Source organism: Pocillopora damicornis, chromosome 13, assembly GCF_964200805.1.
Source record: "Pocillopora damicornis chromosome 13, jaPocDami1.2, whole genome shotgun sequence".
Classification (NCBI taxonomy): Eukaryota; Metazoa; Cnidaria; class Anthozoa; order Scleractinia; family Pocilloporidae; genus Pocillopora; species Pocillopora damicornis.
Genome location: NC_142682.1, coordinates 994,398 through 1,020,277, shown reverse-complemented (window position 1 = coordinate 1,020,277; position 25,880 = coordinate 994,398). Strand labels below are relative to the sequence as shown.

The window sequence follows — 25,880 nt, the reverse complement described above, 5'->3', positions numbered from 1 at the left end:
GATCCAAAAAATAAGTTTCAGCTTTAATTTGGAAACCTATCTTTCCAATTACGTTCAGTTAGATATCTTTTAGTTTTAGTAGTAGGTTAAAGAAAATCTTAAAGAAAAAACCAGGCCAACAACATTTGTCCTCGAATAAGTGATTTGCTAATTTTGCTTCTCCTAGTAGCTAATAATGTCAGCGAAGGTTCGCCTTGGGATATTTGACACTAATGTTCTCTTAAAAAGAAAACAAAATCATGCGGTAACTATGGTGACGAACATCAAACAGAGACGATGAAAAGGCAATCAACTTGTCATTCCGGTATAGATTGACATTCTAGGAATCTGGCTCAGTTAACTGCTTCTGAAATTTCGCTAAATTCCTAAGAATTATATTTCGAGTAGCTTTAGTACCTAATACTCAACTCTCGTAAACTTAAGTCGGTACATTACGTGTTTATTGAAAAGTTAACAGTCTCATTTAAATTATTGGAATCGGGCTGTCCCGCTCACGTCTAAACCGGCCTTTCCGTTATCTAAAACCGGTATAAAAGTTATACCTACAGTGTATAGTATATTCCATAGTTGTACCTACAGTGTAAGAACAAATGAAAAGTTTTAATGTAATATTTGAATGGTGAATTGTAGAATTTTTCACACAAGAATTGACGTAATCATTGCGCAAAAATTTCAACGATTGAAATTTTCACCTAGATTGAAACTAAATTGAGCATGGTTTTCATTACAAGATGTCTTCATCATTTGGTAAAGCGTCCTTGGGTATCTCATTCTGCAAAAACTAACCTCTTTTTCTAATTACCCTTAATCACATGCTTTTTAGCCTATATTGATATTTGTAGTTTTCAAGAACTATTCATAAATTTCTGCGAAATCTGAAGTTAAGACCTGATTCCTCGGTTCGGGCTAAAACTTCTTTCTTTAGGACACCCCTCGTCAATCAGCTAAGATGTCGGCTACTTTTGATTCGTTACTTGAATATACCTATTTGTGCCATGGAGGAGATCCTCTCCTCGTGCTAAGATGTCTAAATACTCTTGAATTAGCGTGAGATATATAAGGACTTAAAAGTTATTTGCTTAAGGAAATAAGATATATATTGAGAGCCAAAATGTTCCCTTTGGGGACATCTTTTAGTTCAAATGCTTTTTTGCATTTAGAACACTTTGCTTGCAGCAAATTTCCAGTGAAATCCTTAACAGGTGAATCCACTCGGCATATGGGACATTTCACAGTGTAATCATCTCGCTGAAGACTCGGCAAAGTTTCCATTAGCCATTTGGCACGCTTGGATCCAAGTTCCTTGAAAGAGGTCTTTTCTTTTTCGTTCAGATCTTCAATTTCCCAGTAGACATCATAAAACTGAAATCCAAGAACATCTGCGTTCTGCACTTTAATGAAGCCGTTGTCCGCCCAGTCGGATCCCCTGGAATCCAACAGTCTCAAATATTCGCTGTTGAAACTGGTTAATACTACTGCGTGGCCAAACCTTTTGGGATTTGATGGACGGGCTGTTATATCGATCTCTTTCTTTGTCAAAATACCTTTGCCGTTAGTTATGAAGAACTCTTTAAACCTATCCCACTCTTTGCGGGTAAGCTTAAATGTTGCAATCACTGGTCGGCTTGAAGCGACTGCTTCCATGGCACCTTTGACGTCAACTCGCTTGTAACGCAAGTGGTAATTCTTGCACATTTCATCCAGTGCTTTTGTGATACTGTAGGCTTCTTTCCCAAACTTGCCGATCATTTCATCTTTTAATTCTTTGAAAGTTGGAATGGGCTGTTGAAAGAAGTACCATCGAGTACCGTAGTGGCCACCATAAATTCGCTTCATAGTCAAATGAAGCACTGTAGCAGATGCATGTGCAAAGCAGGTATGTCCTTCTTGCTTTTCTTGTGCTTCATAATCTCTTACTGACTGGTTTATGTACACATCGAGGTCGACGTCTGCAAGCAAATCGGACAGCACCTCTTGAGAACAGACGACATCTCGAGCCAGGTCGCAAGCGTCTCGCAGGTGGTCGGGATGATTGACCTGCAGGAACAAACGTGTTTCATTGTTTTTTACCTCAATGGACCAATCACGTTTAACAAACATGGTGCGTGGTATCGACTGCGTGGTTAATATTGAGCTCAGTGAGAACAGGAACTGTGGACCCTTTTGCCAGTCAGGTTTCATCTCACTGTACAGTCGTCTGGGCTCAATCGTTGTGGAGTCAGTGACAAAGCAGCCCACTACGTTCACCTCGGCATCCGTCAATTTTGAGACGGCTTCGTTTCTTTTCACTAAATCATCAATAGCTCCGTCTCCAGGCTCTCCGTCTGAAAGAACAAATAGGACCTTTTTATGACATGAAACCTCATTGGTTCTCATAAGTACTGTGGCCCTTCGAATTGACTCATACAAAGGCGTTCCACCGTAGATGTAGGGCTCGATTCTTCGTAATAATTCTCGACTCCTTTCCTTTGAGAGTTCTTCCTTATCGAAACATCCATGTAAAATATTTGAGGCTTTGCGCACATCGAAAATGGAATCTTCTCCTACACTTTTCTTCATCAAATGTGGTGCAGCCTTGTCAATTACATCTTTGACGTCTTCTGTTGTAGCCCTTTTAAACGTCGTCACGGCAGAAGTAGCCACTGTTTCCACGAGGCCCAGAAGTGGATGATCCTCTGTATGCCAATCGCGGCAAGCTGGTGGTAGAAACTCCATGACGAATTTACGTGCAAATGACTGATCAGACTTGCATTTTCTTAGTAACAAATCAGCTGTGTAATCCGGTACTACTTTTCTGGCGACTTCCACGTCTGCCCATTTGCGGATGTAACGGGCACCGGCCTTCTCCAGTATTTGAAAAATTTCGTTTAAGTGGCTGGGTGTGACGGGCTCGTCATTTCTTTCGAAAGCTTGGTTATGAAGGTGAATACGTTGAAGGGTTCCTAGGATGTCGAATATTTTCTCACCTTCTTTAGCCCCGAAGCCAACAGCAAAAACGTGGTTGTCAGTGGAAACATCGTATTTAATAAGGTTGTCAATGACCTCAAAGATCGAACGAGCCCACGGTTCTCCATCTTCATTAATACCACTTCCAATGCTACGCTCCATGGATCCGGAGACATCAAGTAGGATTCCAATTAATGCGGGCATGTTTCCTTTGTCTGCAATTATAATTATAAAAATTGGCCTTGACATACTGGTTTACTAAAATACCAGTGAACTAAACTTTCGCATTGATTATACTATCACGTGATTATTGACCAACTTCGTGGAGATTTAGCATGAGATTACTTAGAATCGAACTTGGAAATATTCTATTATTAAATATTATTATTGAAACTTGGTTTCAATCAGCTGGGTTCATAGAATGTATGAAACACCTGATCGCCTTTTTTCCGGGAATATAATTAAATTGCAAATGAAACAAATTTCTCAGAAGGCCCAGCAGATATAAGTTACGAATGGCCATTACTTTAACTGCGGAAAGATAAAATTCACACAGAAAATAAATCTAGATTCATGAAAAGCAAGCGATAGCAGTTCTTGCTAGACCGATAGCACCTCAAGATTTTCTATACTAGCCTTTTGTTCGCTAAAAATCAATCCCCTGCGTTTCAAAGCGGATGGTTTTCTTAGTACTGGAGGTCGGGTAGTTGAGGAAATGTAATCATTTGACGAGTCACCAGCTATGTCTGCATGAATTTATGTTTTAGCCTGTATTATTACCATCAGCTCCCTTCCAAAGACTTGGGAAGTGGATTGAATCCTTTTTTCATCGGGTCGTGCTGAAGATTCTCAAAGTACGCTATGGACATCATTTGAATGTATTCACACTCTATAATTTCCTTTTCTGGTGCCTTTTGGCCTACAAATCTGAGTTGCGCTGTTCAAGAACCGCTCGTCAGACAAAAGCATGTTAGAAGTAAAGATTCTTTCGCTTTTAAGGTCTATATTTGAATTTGACTTCTATCAATACGGAAGTGCACTAAAGCGTATTCGATTTTTCCTGAATACTCCGTATCGCGGCTGGAACGCGATAGATAATGGAAATTGGTTTACAAACCCCGACCAGTTTCGCTCCTTTTTGGCCGAGTGATGTATTCAAAGTGGCCACACTGTATTCTTCTTGTCAATCTAACCGAAGAAAGCGGTCCGTATGGATTAACAGTGGTCGATGTGTTGTTTTGGAATATGTTTTATTCGTAGAAGGCACCAAACGCTCGTACGTCCATTTCTGGGAAAATTATTGCAAATTTGGTGGATGCTTAGCAAGAGATTCATAATTTTTACTTTTGTTTGATTCCTTTGCTACTTATCGAAGATTTCGACTGGAAGAACTTGTTTTTATGATCCTTTTCGCTTGAGCAAGCTGTTTGATGTTTTTCTGATAGCCTTTTGTCGGACTCTGGCATGTTTGAAGGTAAATATACTTCTGCTTTCGCTTTCAGGGTTAGGTTAACTTAGGCGGAAGTTGAGCAAAGCTTATTTGATTCCCTCGATTGTCTGCTATAGTTTTCGCCAAGGACATAAATTTAGCTTTGTGAAAAGCAAGCGGTAGCAGTTCTTGTGAGACCGATAACACTTTAAGATTTTCGAGTTTTCTCGACGACTTCTACAAAGCGAATTTTTCTTAGAATAAATGGAACTATTCCATTAAACGCCACATTTCACACAAAACAAACCAACTCAAATTTCGGTTTTATATGTTAAAACACGTAGCCAATAACCCCATATCCTTTCAGAGTAATTGTATTTGTTTGAAGGAAGAAATTAGTAGTCAGAGTAGTATAACAATCAATAAAGGGGTAAGTTACTGAAGAAAGCTCTTCGTCTGAGCGAATAACAATTAATGGCTTACCTTTGAGTTTTGGAAGATTACAGAAAGGTGGACTGCATATGAAAACAATGACAGCGTGGATTAGTCGTTAGAGGGCTGCACTCAAACACTTTTAATTTGAGTACTCGTTCCAAGTTATCTAACGTTCTGCAAGTTCCTTTGACTGATAAAGAAACTCAAGCCAACTGCTTGTAACATGACAACAATCAGCTTTTCAAATATACGTCATTCATCCGTATTGGAGTGCACCTGCGCAGGTATTATTAGCATTATTATTTTATTTTTCAATCTTATGCTTGTTTGAGATGGCTTTTCTGGTTTTTATACTGCTATTTTTTTCGCGCCGGTGAGGATCTGTAGAAATCGAAGTAAGACAAGAAATAAAGAAAAATCGTAAGGAACTCTTTACGGGAGTTAAACTCGTCCTTGTATAAAACTTGCCAAGAAAATAGCGTTCATAGACTTTTACATAACAACAAGAAAAATGGAACAGTTGGCGCTAGAGGGACGGACCTAAAGCACTGTCCTTTGTATAAATTATTTCTGATGTGTTAACGAAATTGAATTTATTTTCTAGGAATGACGCAGCCCTCAGGGCTTCAACGATGTGATTCGCGCCATAGGATCCAAAAAATAAATTTCAGCTGTAATTTGGAAACCTATCTTTCCAATTACGTTCAGTTAGATATCTTTTAGTTTTAGTAGTAGGTTCAAGAAAATCTTAAAGAAAAACCAAGCCAACAACATTTGTGCTCGAATAAGCGATTTGCTAATTTTGCTTCTCCTAGTAGCTAATAATGTCAGCGAAGGTTCGCCTTGGGATATTTGACACTAATGTTCTCTTAAAAAGAAAACAAAATCATGCGGTAACTATGGTGACGAATATCGAACATAGACGATGAAAAGGCAATTAACTTGTCATTCCGGTATAGATTGACATTCTAGGAATCTGGCTCAGCCAACTGCTTCCGAAATTTCGCTAAATTCTTAAGAATTATATTTCGAGTAGCTTTAGTACTTAATACTCAACTCTCGTAAACCTAAGTCGGTACATTACGTGTTTATTGAAAAGTTAACAGTCTCATTTAAATTATTGGAATCAGGCTGTCCCGCTCACGTCTAAACCGGCCTTTCCGTTATCTAAAACCGGTATAAAAGTTATACCTACAGTGTATAGTATATTCCATAGTTGTACCTACAGTGTAAGAACAAATGGAAAGTTTTAATGTATTATTTAAATGGTGAATTGCAGAATTTTTCTGACAAGAATTGACGTAATCATTGCGCAAAAAATTTTAAACATTGAAATTTTTATCCAGATTGAAACTAAATTGAGCATGGTGTTCATTACAAGATGTCTTCATCCTTTGGTAAAGCGTCCTTGGGAATCTTATTCCGCTAAAACTAACCTCTTTTTCTAATTACCCTTAATCATATGCTTTTTAGCCTATATTGATATTTGTAGTTTTCAAGAGCTATTCATAAATTTCTGCGAAATCTGAAGTTAAGACCTGATTCCTCGGTTCGTGCTAAAACTTCTTTCTTTGGGACACCCCTCGTTAATCAGCTAAGATGTCGGCTACTTTTGATTCGTTACTTGAATGTACCTATTTGTGCTATGGAGGAGATCCTCTCCTCGTGCTAGGCTGTCTAAATAGTCTTGAATCAGCGTGAGATGCATAAAGGCTGCAAACTTATGTGCCTAAGGAAGTGAGATATATATTGAGAGCCAAAATGTTCCCTTCGGAGACATCCTTTAGTACAAATGCTTTTTTGCATTTAGGACACTTTGCTTGCAGCAAATTTCCAGTGAAATCCTTGATTGGTGAATCCACTCGGCATCTGGGACATTTCACGGTGTGATCATCTCGCTGAAGACTCGGCAAAGTTTCCATTAGCCATTTGGCACGCTTGGATCCAAGTTGCTTGAAAGAGGTCTTTTCTTTTTCGTTCAGATCTTCAATTTCCCAGTAGACATCATAGAACTTAAATCCAAGAACATCTGCGTTCTGCACTTTAATGAAGCCGTTGTCTGCCCAGTCAGATCCCCTGGAATCCAACAGTCGCAAATATTCACTGTTGAAACTGGTTAATACTACTGCGTGGCCAAACCTTTTGGGATTTGATGGACGGGCTGTTATATCGATCTCCTTCTTTGTCAAAATACCTTTGCCGTTAGTTATAAAGAACTCTTTAAGCCTATCCCACTCTTTGCGGGTAAGCTTAAATGTTGCAACCACAGGTCGGCTTGAAGCGACTGCTTCCATGGCACCCTTGAGGTCAACTGACTTGTAACGCAAATGGTACTTCCTGCACATTTTTTTCAGTGCTGTTGTGATACTGGAGGCTTCTTTTCCAAAATGGCCGATCATTTCATCTTTCAATTCGTCAAAAGTTGGGATTTTGCCTCGGCGACCATGAATTCGCTTCATGGTCAAATGAAGCACTGTAGCAGATGCATGTGCATAGCAGGTGTGTCCTTCTTGCTTTTCTTGTGCTTCATAATCTCTTACTGACTGGTTTATGTAGACATCGAGGTCGACGTCAGCAAGCAAATCGGATAACGCTTCCTGAGAACAGACGACGTTTCGAGCGAGGTCACAAGCGTCTCGCAAGTGGTCAGGATGATTGACCTGCATGAACAAACGTGTTTCATTGTTTTCAAAGTCAATGGACCAATCACGTTTAACAAACATGGTGCGCGGTATCGACTGCGTGGTTATTGTTGAGCTCAGTGAGAATAGGAACTTTGAACCTGAGTCCCAGTTTGTGTTCATCTTACTGAACATTTGTCTGGGCTGAATCGTTTTGGATTGAGTGACAAAGCAGCCTACTACGGTCACACCTGCGTTCTCTAATCTTGTGGCCACTTTCTCTATTGCCGCCGAATCGTTCTCTCCTCCATCCGTGGGATCACCGTCTGATAAGACAAACAACAGCTTTTTGTGACTTTGAAACGTAGACGCGTGTTTTTCAAAACACTTAGTCGCCGTACGGATTGCTTGATACAAGGGAGTCGCGCCGTAGATGTAGGGTTCTACTTTCTCTAATAATTCTCGGCTCCTTTTTTTAGTGAGTTCTCTTTCATCATTGATGTGACCATGTAATATATCTGAAGCTTTTTTAACATTGAAGATGAGAGGTCTGAACTTGAGCAACAACGGTCGGGCCTTTCTCAGTGTTTCTTGGATGTCTTCTGTAGCTTCTCGTACAGCCGACCCCACACTTGCGTACACATGTTCGGCCACTGTTAAAAGGGGGCTAAAAAGCTTTGCTTCTGAGGTTTCTCTAGGATAGTCTCGGCATTGTAGTGGTAGACACTTTTGGACAAATTCTCTAGGAAAATCTTTCTCAAAATCAGCTATTTCCAGAACTAAGCAAGCCTTTTGATGTGTTAACACTTGTTGGACGACTTCCCTCCTTGCCCATTTGCGGATATATTTTGCACCGGCTCCCTCCAGTATTCGGAAAATCTTCTCTACCTGATCATCTGTGGCTTTCTGATCAAATTTGGAAGACAGAAGACACGTCAAGATATCTAATAGTTGGTCGCCACCTTCAGCTCCAAAGGCCAAAGCAAATACAGAGTTATCAGGAGAGACGTCGTGTTTGATCAGGTTATCGATAACTTTAAATATCGAACGAGCCCACGGTCCTCCATCTTCATCAATACCGCTTCCCACGTTACGACGCATGGAATCGGAGACGTCAAGAAGGATTCCAATCAATGCTTTGGCCATGCTTCCTCGGTCTAAATTTATAAAAGAATCGGATTTGTAATGAAATGTAATAGAGCGTGATAAAGGAACTAGAATACCAAGGTCCTGCCTTATCATACTTATACTTTATTCGTTCTTAATTTCGCGGGCCTTTAATTTCTGGTTTTTCGCGATTGTAAAAGAAATAAAGATCCTCTCGAAATTTAACACGCAAACTTTAATCCACTATAGAAATTTCAAATCACAGGAAAAAAGGATTAAAATGTAATAATATTATCATAAACGGAATGTGTATCGACAGATACACAAATTATGAACTGGTCTAATCGGTAAGTTTTATTTTGAATCTTCTCCTCTGAAATAACGTTGATTTGCAAAGATTTCACTCATGGAGTTGGGAATCTAGAATGAATCACCAGATTTGTACAAACTCCTTAGATGGTCTTTCGTGCAGTCGTCAAAAGTTCAGCATTTTTTTTAAAATTAAAATGAAGTGCGAAATAAATGAATCGCGAAATTTAATGCTTTCTTTTCATATTTACTCATTAAAATCGCGAAAATAAAACCTCGGAAATACTGTCTCGCCAAAATCGCGAAATTAAGCGCCAGTAAGGTACTCGTTTCTATTGACCAGATTCTGCACGATGCACCTACCACTGGGAAGCGAAACCAGGGGGAAAGGGGAAACCGAAAACACTCTCCCCATTTTTCCGCTGCCATTGAAATCTAAGATGGCGGCCATAATTTTCGTTAAGAAAAAACTGAGCTCTCGCTCGCCATAATTACGCCTGCTCTGTAGGCTGACGATCATACGACCTTGAAAACAATAGGATAAGTTTAGACCAATCAGCGGGGAACCCCCTACTTTGTTTCCGAGAATTTAGTCTCACAATAATAGTTCCTCTTTTTCTGAGAATTCTCACAATGGAAAGCGAGCAAAATTTTGCCTTTATCAACATATCAGTATCCACCAAGTGGACAAGATATATGTTACGATATGATTCCATAAAATTATGAAAAATGTAGTAATAAAAAATTATTTCCATCACATGGTACGTAGTATAGAGTTGGTTTACTTTCGAGACAAGTTTTTTACAAAACTGGTCTCGCGCCTCTAACTCTGATAGTACTCGAAACCGTGGGACCAAGGAGAACCGAAGACACTTAAATTATACGTTATCCTGCACAACACAATCGTAAGTAGTACGGTAACGATCTTGCCAATTGTTGGCATTTTTCTAGCGGTGGGTCGAGTGTAAGGTTTGCTGTTTATGTTGATGTAGCCCACAGTTAGCGCTGATCCAGGATTAATTGATTTTGTCGAGCACGCTTTTGTTTCTTTTTGTATGAAGAATGGACGTTGATGGATATTGGTTTTACAAACTACGACCAGTTTCGCTGCTTTTCGGCCGAGTAATGTAGTGAAAGTGGTCACACTGTTTTCTTACTGTCAATCTAATCGAAGAAAGCGGTCCGTGTGGAATGTATGGATTAAAAGTGGTCCATGCGTTGCCTTGGAATATGTTTTATTTTTAAAAGGCACCAAACACTCGGCCTCCCATTTCTGGGAAAGTTATTGAATTGCAAATTCAGTGGATGCTTAACAAGAGATTTGTTTTCTTTGCTACTTATCGAAGATTTCGAGTGGATGAACTTGTTTTTCTGATCCTTTTCGCTTGAGCAAGCTGTTTAATGTTTTTCTGATAACTTTGGTCAAACTCTGACATGTTTGAAGGTAAATATACTTCTACTTTCGCTTTCAGTCTTGAGTTAACTAAGGCGGAAGGAGCGTATTTGATTCCCTCGATTGTCCGCTTTAGTTTTCGCCAAGAACATAAATTTAGCTTCATGAAAAGCAAGAGATAGCAGTTCTTGTGAGACCGATAGCACCTCGAGATTTTCGAGAGTTTTCTAGTTGACTTTTACTTCTACAACAAGAGCTTTGCTCAGAATAGATGATACTGTTCCGTTGGAAGCCATATTACGAATAATTTCAAATTTAATCAGAAAATACTAACTCAAATTTCGGCTTTACATGTGAAAACACGTAGCCAATTACCCCATATCCTTTCAGAGTACTTGTATTTGTTTCAAGTAGGAAATTAGTAGTCAGAGTAGTATAACAATCAATAAAGGCGGTAAGTTACTAAAGAAAGCCCTTCGTCAGAGCGAATGACAATCAATAACTTACCTTAGAGTTTTGGAGGATCACAGAGAGGTTGACTTTACATTGAAATAAACAATGACAGCGTGGATTGATCGTTAGAGGGCTGCAGGAGACAGAAGAAGCACTCAAACACTTTCAATTTGAATACTCGTTCCAAGTTATCTAACGTTCTGCAGGTTCCTATGACTGATAAAGAAACTCAAGCCAGCTGCTTTTAACATGACAACAATCGGCTTCAGATATACTTCATTCATCCGTATTGGAGTGCGCCTGCGCAGATCTCTTATTAGCATATTTCCAATCTTATGCTTGTTGGAGATGGCTTTTCTGGTTTTAATACTGTTATTTTTTTCGCGCTGGTGAGGATCTGTAGAAATCGAAGTAAGAAAAGAAATAAAAAAAAATTGTAAGGAACTCTTTAGGGGAGTTAAACTCATACTTATATAAAACTTGCCAAGAAAATAGCGTTCATAGACTTTTACATAACAACAAGAATAACGGAACAGTTGGCGCTAGAGGCACGGACCTAAAGCACTGTCCTTTGTATAAATTATTTCTGATGTGTTAACTAAATTGAATTTATTTTCTAGGAATGACGCAGCCCTCAGGGCTTCAACGGTGTGATTCGCGCCATAGGGTCCAAAACATAAATTTCAGCTTTAATTTGGAAACCTATCTTTCCAATTACGTTCAGTTAGATATCTTTTAGTTTTAGTAGTAGGTTAAAGAAAATCTTAAAGAAAAACCAGGCCAACAACGTTTGTGCTCGAATAAGCGATGTGCTAATTTTTCTTCTCCTAGTAACTAATAATGTCAGCGAAGGTTCGCCTTGGGATATTTTGACACTAATGTTCTCTTAAAAAGAAAACAAAAACATGCGGTAACTATGGTGACGAATATCGAACATAGACGATGAAAAGGCAATTAACTTGTCATTCCGGTATAGATTGACATTCTAGGAATCTGGCTCAGTTAACTGCTTCTGAAATTTCGCTAAATTCTTAAGAATTATATTTCGAGTAGCTTTAGTACTTAATACTCAACTCTCGTAAACTTAAGTCGGTACATTACATGTTTATTGAAAAGTTAACAGTCTCATTTAAATTATTGGAATCAGGCTGTCCCGCTCACGTCTAAACCGGCCTTTCCGTTATCTAAAGCCGGTATAAAAGTCATACCTACAGTGTATAGTATATTCCATAGTTGTACCTACAGTGTAAGAACAAATGAAAAGTCTTAATGTAATATTTGAATGATGAATTGTAGAATTTTTCTCACAAGAATTGACGTAATCATTGCGCAAAAATTTCAAAGATTGAAATTTTCACCCAGATTGAAACTAAATTGAGCATGGTGTTTATTACAAGATGTCTTCATCCTTTAGTAAAGCGTCCTTGGGTATCTCATTCCGCAAAAACTAACCTCTTTTTCTAATTACCCTTAATCATATGCTTTTTAGCCTATATTGATATTTGTAGTTTTCAAGAACTATTCATAAATTTCTGCGAAATCTGAAGTTAAGACCTGATTCCTCGGTTCGTGCTGAAACTTCTTTCTTTAGGACACCTCTCGTCAATCAGCTAAGATGTCGGCTACTTTTTATTCGTTACTTGAATGCACCTATTTGTGCTATGGAGGAGATCCTCTCCTCGTGCTAGGATGTCTAAATACTCTTGAATTAGCGTGAGATATATAAGGACTTAAAAGTTATTTGCTTAAGGAAGTAAGATATATATTGAGAGCCAAAATGTTCCCTTTGGGGACATCTTTTAGTTCAAATGCTTTTTTGCATTTAGGACACTTTGCTTGCAGCAAATTTCCAGTGAAATCTTTGACAGGTGAATCCACTCGGCATATGGGACATTTCACGGTGTAATCATCTCGCTGAAGACTCGGCAAAGTTTCCATTAGCCATTTGGCACGCTTGGATCCAAGTTCCTTGAAAGAGGTCTTTTCTTTTTCGTTTAGATCTTCAATTTCCCAGTAGACATCATAGAACTTAAATCCAAGAACATCTGCGTTCTGCACTTTAATGAAGCCACTGTCTGCCCAGTCAGATCCCCTGGAATCCAACAGTCGCAAATATTCGCTGTTGAAACTGGTTAATACTACTGCGTGGCCAGACCTTTTGGGATTTGATGGACGGGCTGTTATATCGATCTCTTTCTTTGTCAAAATACCTTTGCCGTTAGTTATGAAGAACTCTTTAAGCCTATCCCGCTCTTTGCGGGTAAGCTTAAATGTTGCAACCACAGGTCGGCTTGAAGCGACTGCTTCCATGGCACCCTTTAGGTCAACTGGCTTGTAACGCAAATGGTACTTCTGGCACATTTTTTTCAGTGCTGTTGTGATACTGAAGGCTTCTTTTCCAAACTGGCCGATCATTTCATCTTTTAATTCAACGAAAGTTGGAACATCGTTTTCGGGACCATGAATTCGCTTCATAGTCAAATGAAGCACTGTAGCAGATGCATGTGCATAGCAGGTGTTTCCTTCTTGCTTTTCTTGTGCTTCATAATCTCTTACTGACTGGTTTATGTAGACATCAAGGTCGACGTCTGCAAGCAAGTCGGATAACGCTTCCTGAGAGCAGACGACGTTTCGGGCGAGGTCGCAAGCGTCTCGCAGGTGGTCAGGATGATTGACCTGCAGGAACAAACGTGTTTCATTGTTTTTTACCTCAATGGACCAATCACGTTTTACAAACATGGTGCGTGGTATCGACTGCGTGGTTGTTATTGAGCTCAGTGAGAACAGGAACTTTGCACCTTGGTCCCAGTCTGTCTTCATCTCACTGTACAGTTGTCTGGGGTGAATCATTGTGGATTTAGTGAGAAAGCAGCCAACTACGGTCACACCTGCGTTCTCTAATCTTGTGGCCGCTTTCTTTATTCTCGCCGAATCATTATCTTCTCCATCTGTGGGATCTCCGTCTGATAAGACAAACAGCAGCTTTTTGTGACTTTGGAACGTAGACGCGTTTTTTTCAAAACACTTAGTCGCCGTACGGATTGCTTGATACAAGGGAGTCGCGCCGTAGATGTAGGGCTCTACTCTCTGTAATAATTCTCGGCTCCTTTCTTTCGAGAGTTCTCCTTCATCGATGTATCCATGTAATACATCTGAAGTTTTTTTAACATTGAAGATGCGAGGTTTGAAACTGACCAACAACGGTTGGGCCTTTGTCAGTGCTCCTTGGATGTCTTCCTCTGTAGCTTCTCGTATGGATGACCACACACTTGCACACGCGTGTTCAGCACCGGTTAAAAGCTGTGCCTCTAAGGCTCCTCCAGGAAAAACTCGGCATTTTGGTGGTAGACACATTTGCACAAAAGTTTTTGGAAAATCTTCGTCCGACTCAGCTTTTTCCAGAAATAAGCAAGCCTTGTGACGTGTAAATACTCCTTGGACGACCTCCCTCCTTGCCCATTTGCGGATGTATTTTGCACCGGCTCCTTCCAGTATTCGGTAAATCTTCTCTATCTGATCATCTGTGGCTTTCTGATCACATTTGGAAGACTGAAGACACGTCAAGATATCTAATAACTGGTCGCCACCTCTAGCTCCAAAGGCCAAAGCAAATACAGAGTTACCAGGAGAGACGTCATGTTTGATCAGGTTGTCAATAACTTCAAATATCGAAAGAGCCCACGGTCCTCCATCTTCATCAACACCGCTTCCCACGTTATCGCGCATGGAATCGGAGACGTCAAGAAGGATTCCAATCAATGCTTTGGCCATGTTTCCTCAGTCTAAATTTATCAAAGAATCAGATTTTCAAGAAAAAGTGAAATATAAAAGAGCGTGATAAATGAACAAGAATAACAAGTGCCTGCCTTATCATACTTATACCTTATCCGTTCTTAATTTCGCGGGTCTTTAATTTCTCTTTTTTGCGATTGTAAAAGAAATGCGAAATTTAAGACCCGTGAATAAAGATCCTCTCGAAATTTAACACGCAAACTTTAATCCATTTTATAAAATTCAAATCACAGGAAAAAATGATCAACATGTAATAATATCAACATATACGGAATATGTATCGACAGATACACAAATTATGAACTGGTCTAACTGATAAGTTCTATTTTGTATCTTCTGTTCTGAAATAACATAATTAAAATCAAAGATGGCGGCCATAATTTTCGCTAAGAAAATACTGAGTTGGCTTGGTTTCGAGACAAGTTTTCACAAAACTGGTCTCGCGGCGCGAACTCTTATACTACTCGAAACCATGGGGAAAGGAGGAACCGAAAACACTTAAACTATACTTCATCCTGTGCAACACAATCTTAAGCAGTACCGTAACGATCTTACCAACTGTCCGCATTTTGCCAGAAGTGGGTAGAACGGAAGGTTTGCTATTCATATTGATGCAGCCCATAGTGAAAAAATTGCTGGTTGATCGAAAGACAATACGCGCTGATCAAAGATTAATCGATTTTGTCGATTACGATTTTCTTTGCTTTTGTATGAATAATAGACGTTGTTGGACATTGGTTTACAAACTACGACCAGTTTCGCTGCTTTTCGGCCGAGTAATGTAGTCAAAATGGTCACACTGTTTTCTTCTTGTCAAACTAACCGAAGAAAGCGGTCCGTATGGATTCGTATGGATTTGCTTGAGCAAGCTGTTTAATGTTTTTCTGAAAACCCCGGTGTGGTCAGACTCTGGCATGTCCACAGGTAATGGAGATCGGGTAGCTTAAGAAATGTAATTATTTAACGAGTCACTGTGTTTGCGTGAATTTATATTTTAGCCCGTATTACCAGTATAGAGGCTGGCATTGGGATTTTCGGTTTTGCGGTTTTGGCTATTTTTTAGATCGGTTTTAAGGTTCTTGTGCCAAAAAACTTCCGTTTTGGTGTTCATTGCGGTTTGCGGATTTTCCGTTGTTTAGCATATGGTTTTCGGTTTTCGCGAAAACTGGTAACTGGTTTTCGGACCACGCTCGAGGTCCTCGAGAGAGCAGCTGAAATAAAGCCCATACGAATGCCAAGTCCATGGCATTCATAAATACTGTAACGAAATTAGTGTAGTTATGGATCGATCAGGGTCTTAACAACTGGGACATGAAAATGTGGCGGTTTTGACAGTTTTACATGCGGTTTTCGGTTTTGATCGAATTTTTTTTTCGGTTTTTTGGTTTTTGGTGATTTTTTTCTACGATTTTGGGTCAGACAAGAGCACGTTAGAAGTTGAGATTCTTTTGCTTTTAGGGTCTACATTTGAATTTAACTCCCATCAATACGGAAGTGCACCGAAACGTTTTCGATCTTCCCTAAGCACTCTATCTCGGCTGGAATGCGACATGTAGTATTTACAGAGATCGAGGGCGATTTTTGTTTCAAGTAGGATATTATTAGATTGCGTAAAAGCTAAAAACATACCTATACGTTGGTAGAGATCGTTACAGAATCGTTACTTTCCTGCGTGGCGTTAAAGGACTGTTCGAGACGGAGGAAGCACTCAAACACTATCGTGTGTTACCAAGACTAAAAAATAAACTAACGCCAACTCTTTGTGCACAATCGATCTGTCAGATTCATTGACCAATCATCTGTCATCTAACACGTGACAAGGAGAATATGCTTACGCAGGTTTCTTATTAGCATATTTTCCAATGCGATCTTTCTTCTCTGATCTTTTTACAGTCCTATTCAGGATCTGTTCTTACCAAAACAACATGAGGAGTTAGAACTTACTCTTGATATAACGTTCATGAAGGAGGTAGCATCCGAAGACTGTTGTATGACAGCGAGACAAGCTGAATAGTTGGAAATGAAGAGACGGATTTAATGTACTGCCTTGCCTGAAATTATTTAAGTGTTTATTTAGATGATCTTTGGGAAAGTAGCTCACGGGGGTGTGGGTTTTTCGGTCAACAAAATTCATGAAGACGGACAAGGAGGAAAGACTGATGGGAAAGCATTTGACTCTATTGGCCTCGTCTCCCTCTTACATGTACTGGAATATACCTTAAATGAATTTTTCATTTATATGTCAACTAATTTGTATTTTAACTCATTTGTGATATTTTACTAAAGAATGTCCAAGATAAATATTTAAGGAGTCAGTTCGAGCATGCGCAATCGGTGCATTTTAAACGAGAAGCTCGCAACTTCAAAAAATGGGTAAAGAAAATAACTGGGACAAATCGTAATGGTTTTCTAACTAGGCGAGGTTTTTATACTCCTAAAAACTGTAAAGATTAAATAAAGAAAACCTAAACACATCCCCTGATCTATAAATTTATGCAGGTCTCAATACCATATTTTCTGTCGTTATGTTTACAAGTCGCCAGAATCTTGAATCATCTTGAATAAAAGAGCATTATTCAAAACGATCTAAAGCCAATTTTTTTCCATGGAAAATACAATAGGAGAAATGTTGCTGATAACAGTCAGTTATGAGCTGCTCCCCATAACTCCTTCGTTGCTTAATCATGTACAGTTCAACTGGAAAAAAATGGGCAAATGAGAGGTTCTTTTTATGCGCAAAAACGGGATGTTTGTTTTTTATCCTTCAGAAATGCTTTAGAACTTCCTCCTTTGATAGTTTTTTTTTTTTAAATTTAAGGTATGGAGCTGCAGCCGGTGTTACTCAACTCTTCATCTGCAGTGCATTCAAAAGTGGGCCAGGGATGGAGCTGCTTATACTCAATTAACCTCAGATGATACTCTAAATCCTGCTGAGTTGCCGTGGTATTGGTATGTATAATGGGTTTGCTTACAATAATGGACTTCTGAACTTTTACTCTGAGGCCTGAAATATGAGTTGGGTCCATTTTGTTACTCTTACTTTTGTTCTAGTTTATTTTTCTTTTATTGTAATTTAATAACCAGCTGTTTTTTTGTTCCAATAATTCAGCCCGAAATGCAGGTGTGAATTCAAGCAGTCTGAATGTCCCACAAAATATTATTGCTTTTGTGAAAAACAGGTATGGTAGCTAATTAAATCAGGAAATTTTTGAATTCGACAAGAGTCTTTTTGTGAGGTTGAGTTATGTATTTCCTCCATTCAGTGCCACACTTGCATGAATGCTGCCCTCTGTTAGACGGGGAGGATAGAGGCAAACTTGCTATTCAGTGTGGCTCCTTTAAATAAGTTCTATTTTCAATTAAAGGAATGTTTCATTTATAGGTAGATTATAATGAGGAGAAAAAAAATAAGACTACAGATACAATTCAAGCATCACCTTAAATATTTATATCAAAATAGTGAGAATCGGAACACAAATAACACATTAATTATTGTCTAGGGCATATGTGTGGTTATTATAATTATTTACCATTTAATTTTAAATTTAAATTTAATTTTATGTCAATGATTTTAGAAAATTATGAAACATTGAATACTAACTTAAGATGAATATTGCCCTTGAATAATGCTGCAGAGGCATAGCTGAAAGTTTGATAGATGGCCTGCAGCATTTTGTAGAATCCATGTGGTGCAGAGTAGCATTATTTTTAGAGTAAAGTCGCATAATTATAGGTAAGGGGATGGTATCATTTCAGGTCAACCCATCTTTTGACCCCTGGTTGACACCACACTCTTGCGGCCAATCTTGTAGCAGACCTCTCAAGCCTGAGTGTGGACATGAATGCCTTCTTCTTTGTCATCCAGGTACAGTACAGATCAGTTAATCATTTTACCTAAAATAGTGTATAAGTTAGAGGATTGACAAAGAATGCTCTGTACTTTCATTTTGCAAGATTATCTTTTGAAAAATGATATATCAGTGATGATAACAGAGCCCTATATGCAGTGTTATTCTTTATTATCTGTAGTGGAATGAATCATCAGGCTTATTTCCATATAGCCATTGAGCCCATCCCTTCAGTAGAATTTAATGGTCAATTCAATAAAGGCAATGGTGAAGGATCAGCTTTAAGCAGATTTTTATGGAAAAATAAATGAGAATTTAGTGTTATGTCAATTATGATACCCTCCAGCTGATAAGTTTGTCATTTCTACTCATGTGCTCTTTGTATAATGCATTAAAATTGTGTCAAGAAGTTGGAAATTGGTCACTTCTTTCAAAGTGCTGTTCCATGTTGAATATACAGGTCCGTGTCCTCCTTGTCCAAAGACTGTCTTTGCATCCTGTCACTGTGGATCTCAGGCACCAGTGGTCAGACGCTGCAGCGCTAAATCTTGGTCGTGTGGAAAGCCTTGTGGAAAGTTACTTTCTTGTGGCCAGCACAGCTGTGAGTTCCCATGCCATGCTGGTAAGAAAACAGTTTGTTAGCCTTGTACATAACATGTTCTCTTCTTTATTCCGTAAATTTGGAACTGTAAAGTTGTGGAATTGATTTCAATTGACTAAATCTGTTGTAACTTGCTATTACAAGTTTTTCCTCCTCACATCGTAGGTGACTGTCTACCATGCCCTAAAGAGAGTGTGCAGAGCTGTCTGTGTGGTAAAATGACAAATAAAAGACCTTGTGCAAGTCCAGATTGGCAATGTGAACAGGTGATGTTTTGTCTCACTGATAATTAAGTTAAAAGTGAAAAAGCTCAAGACTGGATCTTATTTGAATATTGCTATTACTAACAATTTGCTACAATTAGTTTTTCAACTTACTTTAGCAGTTGTACCTTTTTGTGACTGCTGCAATCTTTCAGGTTTGTAATAGAGTGTTGTCCTGTGGCCATCATAGATGTGAAAGACTGTGCCATGCAGATAAGTGTGGTGAATGCCCAAGAACAGGAGAAAGAAAATGTCCCTGTGGACAAACTTGTAAGTATTTTGCTTTTGTCAATTTTGTTTATTTTATTTTCCAAGAGGACAAGGTTTACTTTTTGACAAAATAGAATTGGTCCTGGTGAGCACCAAATTCCAAACGTGTGATGAAAACAGCCTTAAACTTATTTTTTATATATATATATCAGCATGGTGAATAAGGGAGAAAATGTGTGATTCTCCTTCTAAGTTAAATAAGGCATTAACATGCTGAAGCTCTCTGTTGTCTCTTTCAGCTCTTTTGCTACCCTGCACAGAAGATGTTCCAACCTGTGGTGGCACTTGTGACAAGCCATTGGTTTGTGGCAGACATAAATGTGCTCAGCAGTGTCATACAGGGTCCTGTGGGGTTTGTCGACGGTTAGTTACCAAGACTTGCCGTTGTGGCAAGCGTGAGAAAAGTGTTTTGTGTTCCCAAGAGTTTCTGTGTGACATTAAGTGTCTGAAGATGAGGCAGTGTGAACGACATCCATGTAAACGGAAGGTGGGGTGTTAAACTGACTTTATAAGCAACAAAAAATGTTTCTGCAGCCTGATGGCTAAAATTGTATGCTCCTAATCAAAACTGTAACAAAATTCTCAAACGTGATTAGTTATCACCAGCCCGATTTGAGCACAAATAGGACAGTGTATGCTTGATTGGTTATCACCAGCCCGATATGGGCACTAATAAGGCAGTGTATGCATCATGCTTGTAATTGGACAGAGTAATAGGACAGTTAAAGGGGCAGTTAACACGTCATGCCCGTATAAGTGGACTGAACGCATCTTGTGCGTGCACTGTTGACTCGCATTTTTCAGAGTTAACTGTTTTTCTAACGCAAACATGTAACAAATGTCTAGTTTCTCTCTCAAATTTTGTCATAGTTTTAATAAATTGGTAAAAGGACTTTGTGTAGTCCAATTCTGTTCGTAATCATACTTAAAATACCATCATTAATTAATTGATGCTACTTATTCATTTATGTCTATGATTTGTTTGCAGTGTTGTGATGGAGGTTGCCCTCCATGTGAACAAACTTGTAATCGAAATCTGAACTGCAGGAACCACAAATGCCCATCACAATGTCACAGAGGTATTGCGCATTGTATCAAATTGATGTTTGTATGTCTTTGTTGCAGTGGTTGACCTAACACTTTGGTCAGCTTTATAAGATTTATTGGACAGTTATTTATTTCTTTATTCCTATATTCCCTCTTATGTAGGACCATGTTACCCATGTCCCCTCCAGGTGGATGTGAAGTGTTTCTGTGGTTCTACAGTTCTTACAGTACCCTGTGGACGTGAAAAAGTTACCAAGCCACCTAAATGTGCTGAATTTTGCAGGTTAGGATGCGGCTCTTTATATGTGTTCTTTCTGATAACTTCTTTCTGAGGTTTTTGTTTCATCAATGCTTGTCCATTAATAAAAATATGAAAATCCAAGCTAAATGGAACCCCTCATGTATTTGAATGTTTTGATGGTTATTACCAGGATCAGAGGACCACCTACTTTTGTCAACATATATAATAGTCAATTACAGTGCCTGTTGTTGTGTGACCTTGGGAAAGTGTGCCTTAATTCCCGTATGTTTCTAGTCACCAGAGACATATTTCAAATTGTTACGATTTCTGTCCCCTCTTTGAATTGTGATTTAACATTAGGATGAAATATTTCTTACTATATTGTAACAGAAACATTATGTCTCTTACAGCCATCCTCCAGATTGTCATCACCCAAAACGCAAAGTAAGTTTTAGAAACCTATCTATCTATGAAAACAGTTGTAAAACATTTTTGTATTAGCGGTAGTTGCTTTATGTCTGTTGTTATGGCAACAGGAAGCACAAAGCGAATGTACTATTCTGTCACCGATTTGATCAGAATTTGATTTTAAACTGCAACATGTACTTTAGATCGAGAATGATGTTGTGATTAAATGGGTTTGTTAAGTTGTCTTTTTATGTTTTTCCTTCAGCGTCATCACTGTCATTATGGCTCCTGCCCTCCTTGCCACCAGCGCTGTGATCTGCCACTTCCTTGTGGGCACCCTTGTCCTGTCAGCTGCCATGACAACAAACGTGACCAATCAAAACTCTTAAAGGTTTTGTATGTTAGATATGAATGTCATACTCATGATAAGACGATTGATTTCAATGAAATGATAATACCCATATACCCTCTAGTGGTGTTGTCCTCAACTGTAGATGTTTTACAGTTGTCATCTTGTTTCTAGTCGTTTTCAAATGGATTCCCGGCTGTATCTAAATCAAATTCAGAGAGTACTAAGAAGGAACCAGTACCTTGTCCTCCATGTGTTGTTCCAGTTGAGATGTAAGTAGTGAAGAGCTCTTCCTACACAGGAATCTTTTCAATTTCCCCGTTTCCTCTTTCATTCTACCCTCCTGCCTCTGTACAACTCTGATTTTTTCTGTGTGGCTTAAAGCAAATGAAAGGACTGCTGTGTAGGCTAGTCAAGTGATAATTTGCAATTTTATCAATGTTTTTCCCTGTCATTATGACTTAATCAACCTGAGTTTATATTTATTGTTGTTGCCATTTTTAGGAGCTGCCTTGGCAAGCATGAGGTGTGTTTTCTAACCTTTCCGTTTTGATGTTAATGTATCCTTAAAATTCACTCGTTAGGCAACTTCTGAACTGTACAGCTTGTATTTTTACAGCCTCCACCTAATTGTCCTTGTCAAGTTTGTTTTCTTTAACTTGTATTAAACTTCTTAAAAGTTTCTGTATCAATTTTTTTTCTAGTGAGTTAACCTGTGTTAATTTTTCCCGCCCAGATCAGCTCTCTTGCTTGTTCTTCTGCAAAGCCATTTTCATGTGCTCGACCTTGTGGCCGTCAGCTTCATTGTGGAAACCACACTTGCCAACTGGAATGTCATGTTGTCACTGGTGTAGTTGATAATCAACAGGTAAACTTGTACTCAGATAATTACAACAACGTGTCTTTCTTGGTTCAAGCTGGTCATGGTTTCATGGGAACAGAAACTGTGTAGTGATGACACAGAAATCTAACTGAGTGGCTGTTCTTACAAAAAATTATGGTTTTGAAAAATTACTCTTTTGGTTTTGGTATTGATTTAGGCAGGTAAAGAATGCCACGATTGTGAGGAAGCTTGCGAGAAACCTCGGCCAGAGGGATGCACACATCTTTGCCTTCTACCATGTCACATTGGTGAGCAAATGATCAATGAAAGTTTTTCTTGTATAAAAAAAATTCAACTATATCATGATTGTTATTACTTATGTCAAGAGTTCTTCAGGATGATCTTATTAAAATGAAGGTTCTTTTGCAAAAATTCACAATACTGTCTATTCTGGCTTAGTGCAACATGTAATTGTTTTTTCTCAATCACAGGAGATTGTCCAAAATGTAAGCAGATGGTGAAGCTTCCTTGTCATTGTGGCTTAATGCTGGTTTATGTGTCATGTAGGTAAGATACTGTATATGACATTATAAAGTTCATCATGTTATTAATCTTTAATATGTGGTATGTATTTTTGAAGAAGGAGTTCAAAAACATTCTCCTTCTGGTGCTTTTTGTCTCTTAGTGAATTAACCTCAGTGGATGAACAAACTCGCAATAAACTAATGTCCTGTAAGAATCAGTGTCCAAAGAATCTAGTAGTCTGTGGTCACCGGTGTTCATCCAACTGTCATTACGGCCCCTGCCCATCCTCTGAGCTGTGCAATAGGAAGTCTTCTGTGAGGTGTCCTTGTCGCCGTAAAAAGAAGGTAAGTCTTCTGTATGGTCCAATGCAGAGTAAGTGGATAATAAAAGTAATGTGGCACTGTACTGGTATTGCTTTGCTTCACTCTTGTGCTATTGCAATAAGTCAGGTTCTAAATGTAAACCAATGGTCATAACTTGGTCATTCTTCTGTTATGTTTTAAGGAGTTTTCTGCTTACGAGTTCTCATTGGCTCCATTGTTTTGGATGATTGATTTTGTTAAACAACGGTGAATCAAAATGAACTTAAGTGTGCTTTGAGACTGTTTAGCTTGATAAGCCGTGATTAAACTGTGGTGTTTCTTTTCTGTATCAAGGATTTTCCCTGCCGCATGGTGCAGAAAGGTGAAGCTAAGTTACTTTGTGATGAAGAGTGTGAAACATTTAAAGCTAAACAAAAGAAATTGTTGAGTGAAGAAGATGAGATGAGGAAAAAAGGAGAACTTAAAGCACAACAGGTAACTTGAACTCAACTTTCATCATTCAGAACCCTTCAAACAAGCAATGTGAACTCTCTTTTCTACCCACAATCTTTCACTCTGCGCAGAGAAATCATTTTAAATAATAGTTCTTAGAACCGATGATTCTTGAAGATTTTTAGTACAGTAGCCTAAGTACAGTTAGCCTAAGAATTACTATATGGTAGGTAAAGGTGTAGTCTGCACTCGAGCAAAGTGGTCCATCCAGCTAGATCTTATCCAGGTTTCAATAGCATGAAGCAACTAGGATGGAAGGAGGAGTACTACTCCCTCCCTGAATGGGATGCCAGTCCATTTCAAGTACCCCCCCCCAACCCTAACCCTAACCCCCCTTCCCCCCACAGCAGCATTTCATCAGGCTTACCTGACAATTCGTCAGTACCCATTTCTACTCCTGAGTGGAGAGAGGCACTGTTTCCCAAGAACACAACACAATGACCTAACTGGGTTTGGAACTCTGATTTCTTGACATGGTAAACAATGCACTTACCATTACACACTGTGTCTGCTACAATAACTATAATTTGCCATCTTGTTATTAACCTAGGAGGAGCTGGAGTGGTTTGAGAGGAAACAGCGAGGGAAGAAACGGCGTCCAAGGAAGCAAAAAGAAGAAATAATTGAGCCATCGTGGTTCCAACGTCACTGGTTCACTATTGTCATGTTTCTGGGGGCAGTAGTCTTGATGGCTGGACTCCTTCTTATTGCCGTGGACTAATTAAATTTAACGGGTACATTTGGATGGTGTACTATATCACAAGCCTGAGATTTTATTTAAGATAAAAAATAATAATTCAAGTAAACTATTCTTTCTTGGAACAATTTTTGAACACTTTATTACAAAGAGTACATGATATTATTTTTAATATCAAATAAACAGTGTACTATATAAAGTATTTACAAAGATAATGTATTTACATTTGTTCAATTTGAGGTATTTCTCGGAAAGAATAAATTGATTTTAAAGAGAAACTTTACAGACTTGCATGATTGCGTTTATTTTGACCTTACTTTAGACTCGCAAAATCAGATCGACTTAGTCCTCTGGCATTATCAAAAACCTACCCACTTAATATACTTATTCCGTTGATCCAAATTGTGATTTGGCAATGCTAACAGCACGTGATTTCTTTCGACCATCTTGTGTTGTTTCCTCCGAGTCAGTTTTCTTGGGTTCTTGGTGTTCAGCTACCACTTCAAGAAATTCAGGTACTCTAGTGTTCTTTTTGTCTATAAAATCTTTGAATGCTTTTGCTCCATGCATGGTGGAAAGTACAAAAGTATTGCTCCAAGTTGTAACATTGTAACTATGTTTTTGACTGTGTGGTGTAGTTGTGCTGGTGCAACCTCTTTCTCAGTGTATCTCTCTCACATACTCCTTAGGTAATGAAGGAGAATGATATAGCGGCGGAAGGGTGGTAAGAGAAGGAAATTTGTATTAAGGGGGTGAGCAATGGTCAAAAGGAGAGAGATTGGTTGAAACAATATAGAGAGTTAATGTTGTCTTGTTGTGTTGATGTTTATAGTTGGTGCCACAGTCCTACTAACTTCTGCTTTTCCTCTTGGACTCAGACAGTGTTTTATCCAGCTGTGCTTTAAGGTTTCCTTGGTATTCGTGCTCATGTCTGGACGAAAGACCACCGATTACCAAAAGGTAAGACAAGTCTTCAATAGAGTGCAATTATTATTACCGTGAAATAGCTAGCTAACTAAATACTACTTAATAGCGCTAAGTTCTTTGTTTTCTATTCTTGGATTAGCACTATTTAGTAGTAATTAGTTAGTCTATTTCACGGGTATATTATATGCACTCTGTGATGTCAGTGATCAGTAGAGTGGTTTTCAGAAACCCGTGAAATAATTATCATTATTTTGATATTGTGCATTAAAGCGTAGTAATGTGTTTTTTACTATTAAATTGCATTTTTTAATATCCAAGTTGAAGTTACTGCAAAATATGTTAGTAATTATTTCGCGGGTTTATGAAGACCACTCTATCGTGAGCTTCATAGATGTGATTATCACTTTCCAATCATAACGCAGATAATTATTTCTGAAATAGTTTATTTTGTAGGTACTAGAGAAGATAATCGAAATATTGCCAAGAGAACCAAGAGTCAAACGAGCGGTGCTTGATTTTGAAAAGTTGGTTTGGAAATCCATTCCTAAAGTAATGCCAACAGTGAAACTATCCGGTTGTGA

The 25,880-nt window shown here is 38.6% G+C and overlaps 4 protein-coding genes across 4 annotated transcripts in view; 1 reads left to right on the top strand and 3 right to left on the bottom strand.

Moving 5' to 3' along the window:
• The window catches only part of LOC113681276 (NF-X1-type zinc finger protein NFXL1), a 33,203-nt gene extending 8,553 nt beyond the window's left edge, over positions 1–24,650 (top strand). Inside the window, exons 3-21 of the mRNA XM_027198356.2 lie at positions 17,304–17,434; positions 17,595–17,664; positions 18,242–18,350; positions 18,794–18,955; positions 19,100–19,200; positions 19,353–19,467; positions 19,707–19,954; positions 20,456–20,546; positions 20,677–20,797; positions 21,166–21,199; positions 21,429–21,554; positions 21,687–21,784; positions 22,017–22,038; positions 22,249–22,380; positions 22,553–22,643; positions 22,827–22,902; positions 23,021–23,204; positions 23,517–23,657; positions 24,226–24,650. Coding sequence (XP_027054157.2) covers positions 17,304–17,434; positions 17,595–17,664; positions 18,242–18,350; positions 18,794–18,955; positions 19,100–19,200; positions 19,353–19,467; positions 19,707–19,954; positions 20,456–20,546; positions 20,677–20,797; positions 21,166–21,199; positions 21,429–21,554; positions 21,687–21,784; positions 22,017–22,038; positions 22,249–22,380; positions 22,553–22,643; positions 22,827–22,902; positions 23,021–23,204; positions 23,517–23,657; positions 24,226–24,396 — 2,223 coding nt within the window. The 3' untranslated portion in view covers positions 24,397–24,650. The remainder of the gene's footprint in view (positions 1–17,303; positions 17,435–17,594; positions 17,665–18,241; positions 18,351–18,793; positions 18,956–19,099; positions 19,201–19,352; positions 19,468–19,706; positions 19,955–20,455; positions 20,547–20,676; positions 20,798–21,165; positions 21,200–21,428; positions 21,555–21,686; positions 21,785–22,016; positions 22,039–22,248; positions 22,381–22,552; positions 22,644–22,826; positions 22,903–23,020; positions 23,205–23,516; positions 23,658–24,225) is intronic.
• On the bottom strand, positions 125–5,074 carry LOC113681283 (uncharacterized). Its single transcript, XM_089192831.1, has 2 exons — positions 4,859–5,074; positions 125–3,161 (listed from the first exon to the last, which is right to left on the bottom strand). The coding sequence occupies exon 2, from the start codon at positions 3,148–3,150 to the stop codon at positions 1,072–1,074; it is 2,079 nt and encodes a 692-aa protein (XP_089048957.1). The 5' UTR covers positions 3,151–3,161; positions 4,859–5,074; the 3' UTR covers positions 125–1,071.
• LOC149034915 (uncharacterized) lies at positions 5,812–10,975 on the bottom strand. The gene is made up of 2 exons (XM_089192833.1): positions 10,748–10,975; positions 5,812–8,588 (listed from the first exon to the last, which is right to left on the bottom strand). Exon 2 carries the CDS (start codon positions 8,575–8,577, stop codon positions 6,532–6,534), a length of 2,046 nt encoding a protein of 681 aa, XP_089048959.1. The 5' UTR covers positions 8,578–8,588; positions 10,748–10,975; the 3' UTR covers positions 5,812–6,531.
• On the bottom strand, positions 11,782–16,251 carry LOC149034914 (uncharacterized). Its single transcript, XM_089192837.1, has 2 exons — positions 16,115–16,251; positions 11,782–14,475 (listed from the first exon to the last, which is right to left on the bottom strand). The coding sequence occupies exon 2, from the start codon at positions 14,462–14,464 to the stop codon at positions 12,431–12,433; it is 2,034 nt and encodes a 677-aa protein (XP_089048963.1). The 5' UTR covers positions 14,465–14,475; positions 16,115–16,251; the 3' UTR covers positions 11,782–12,430.
• Positions 24,651–25,880: the final 1,230 nt, after the last annotated feature.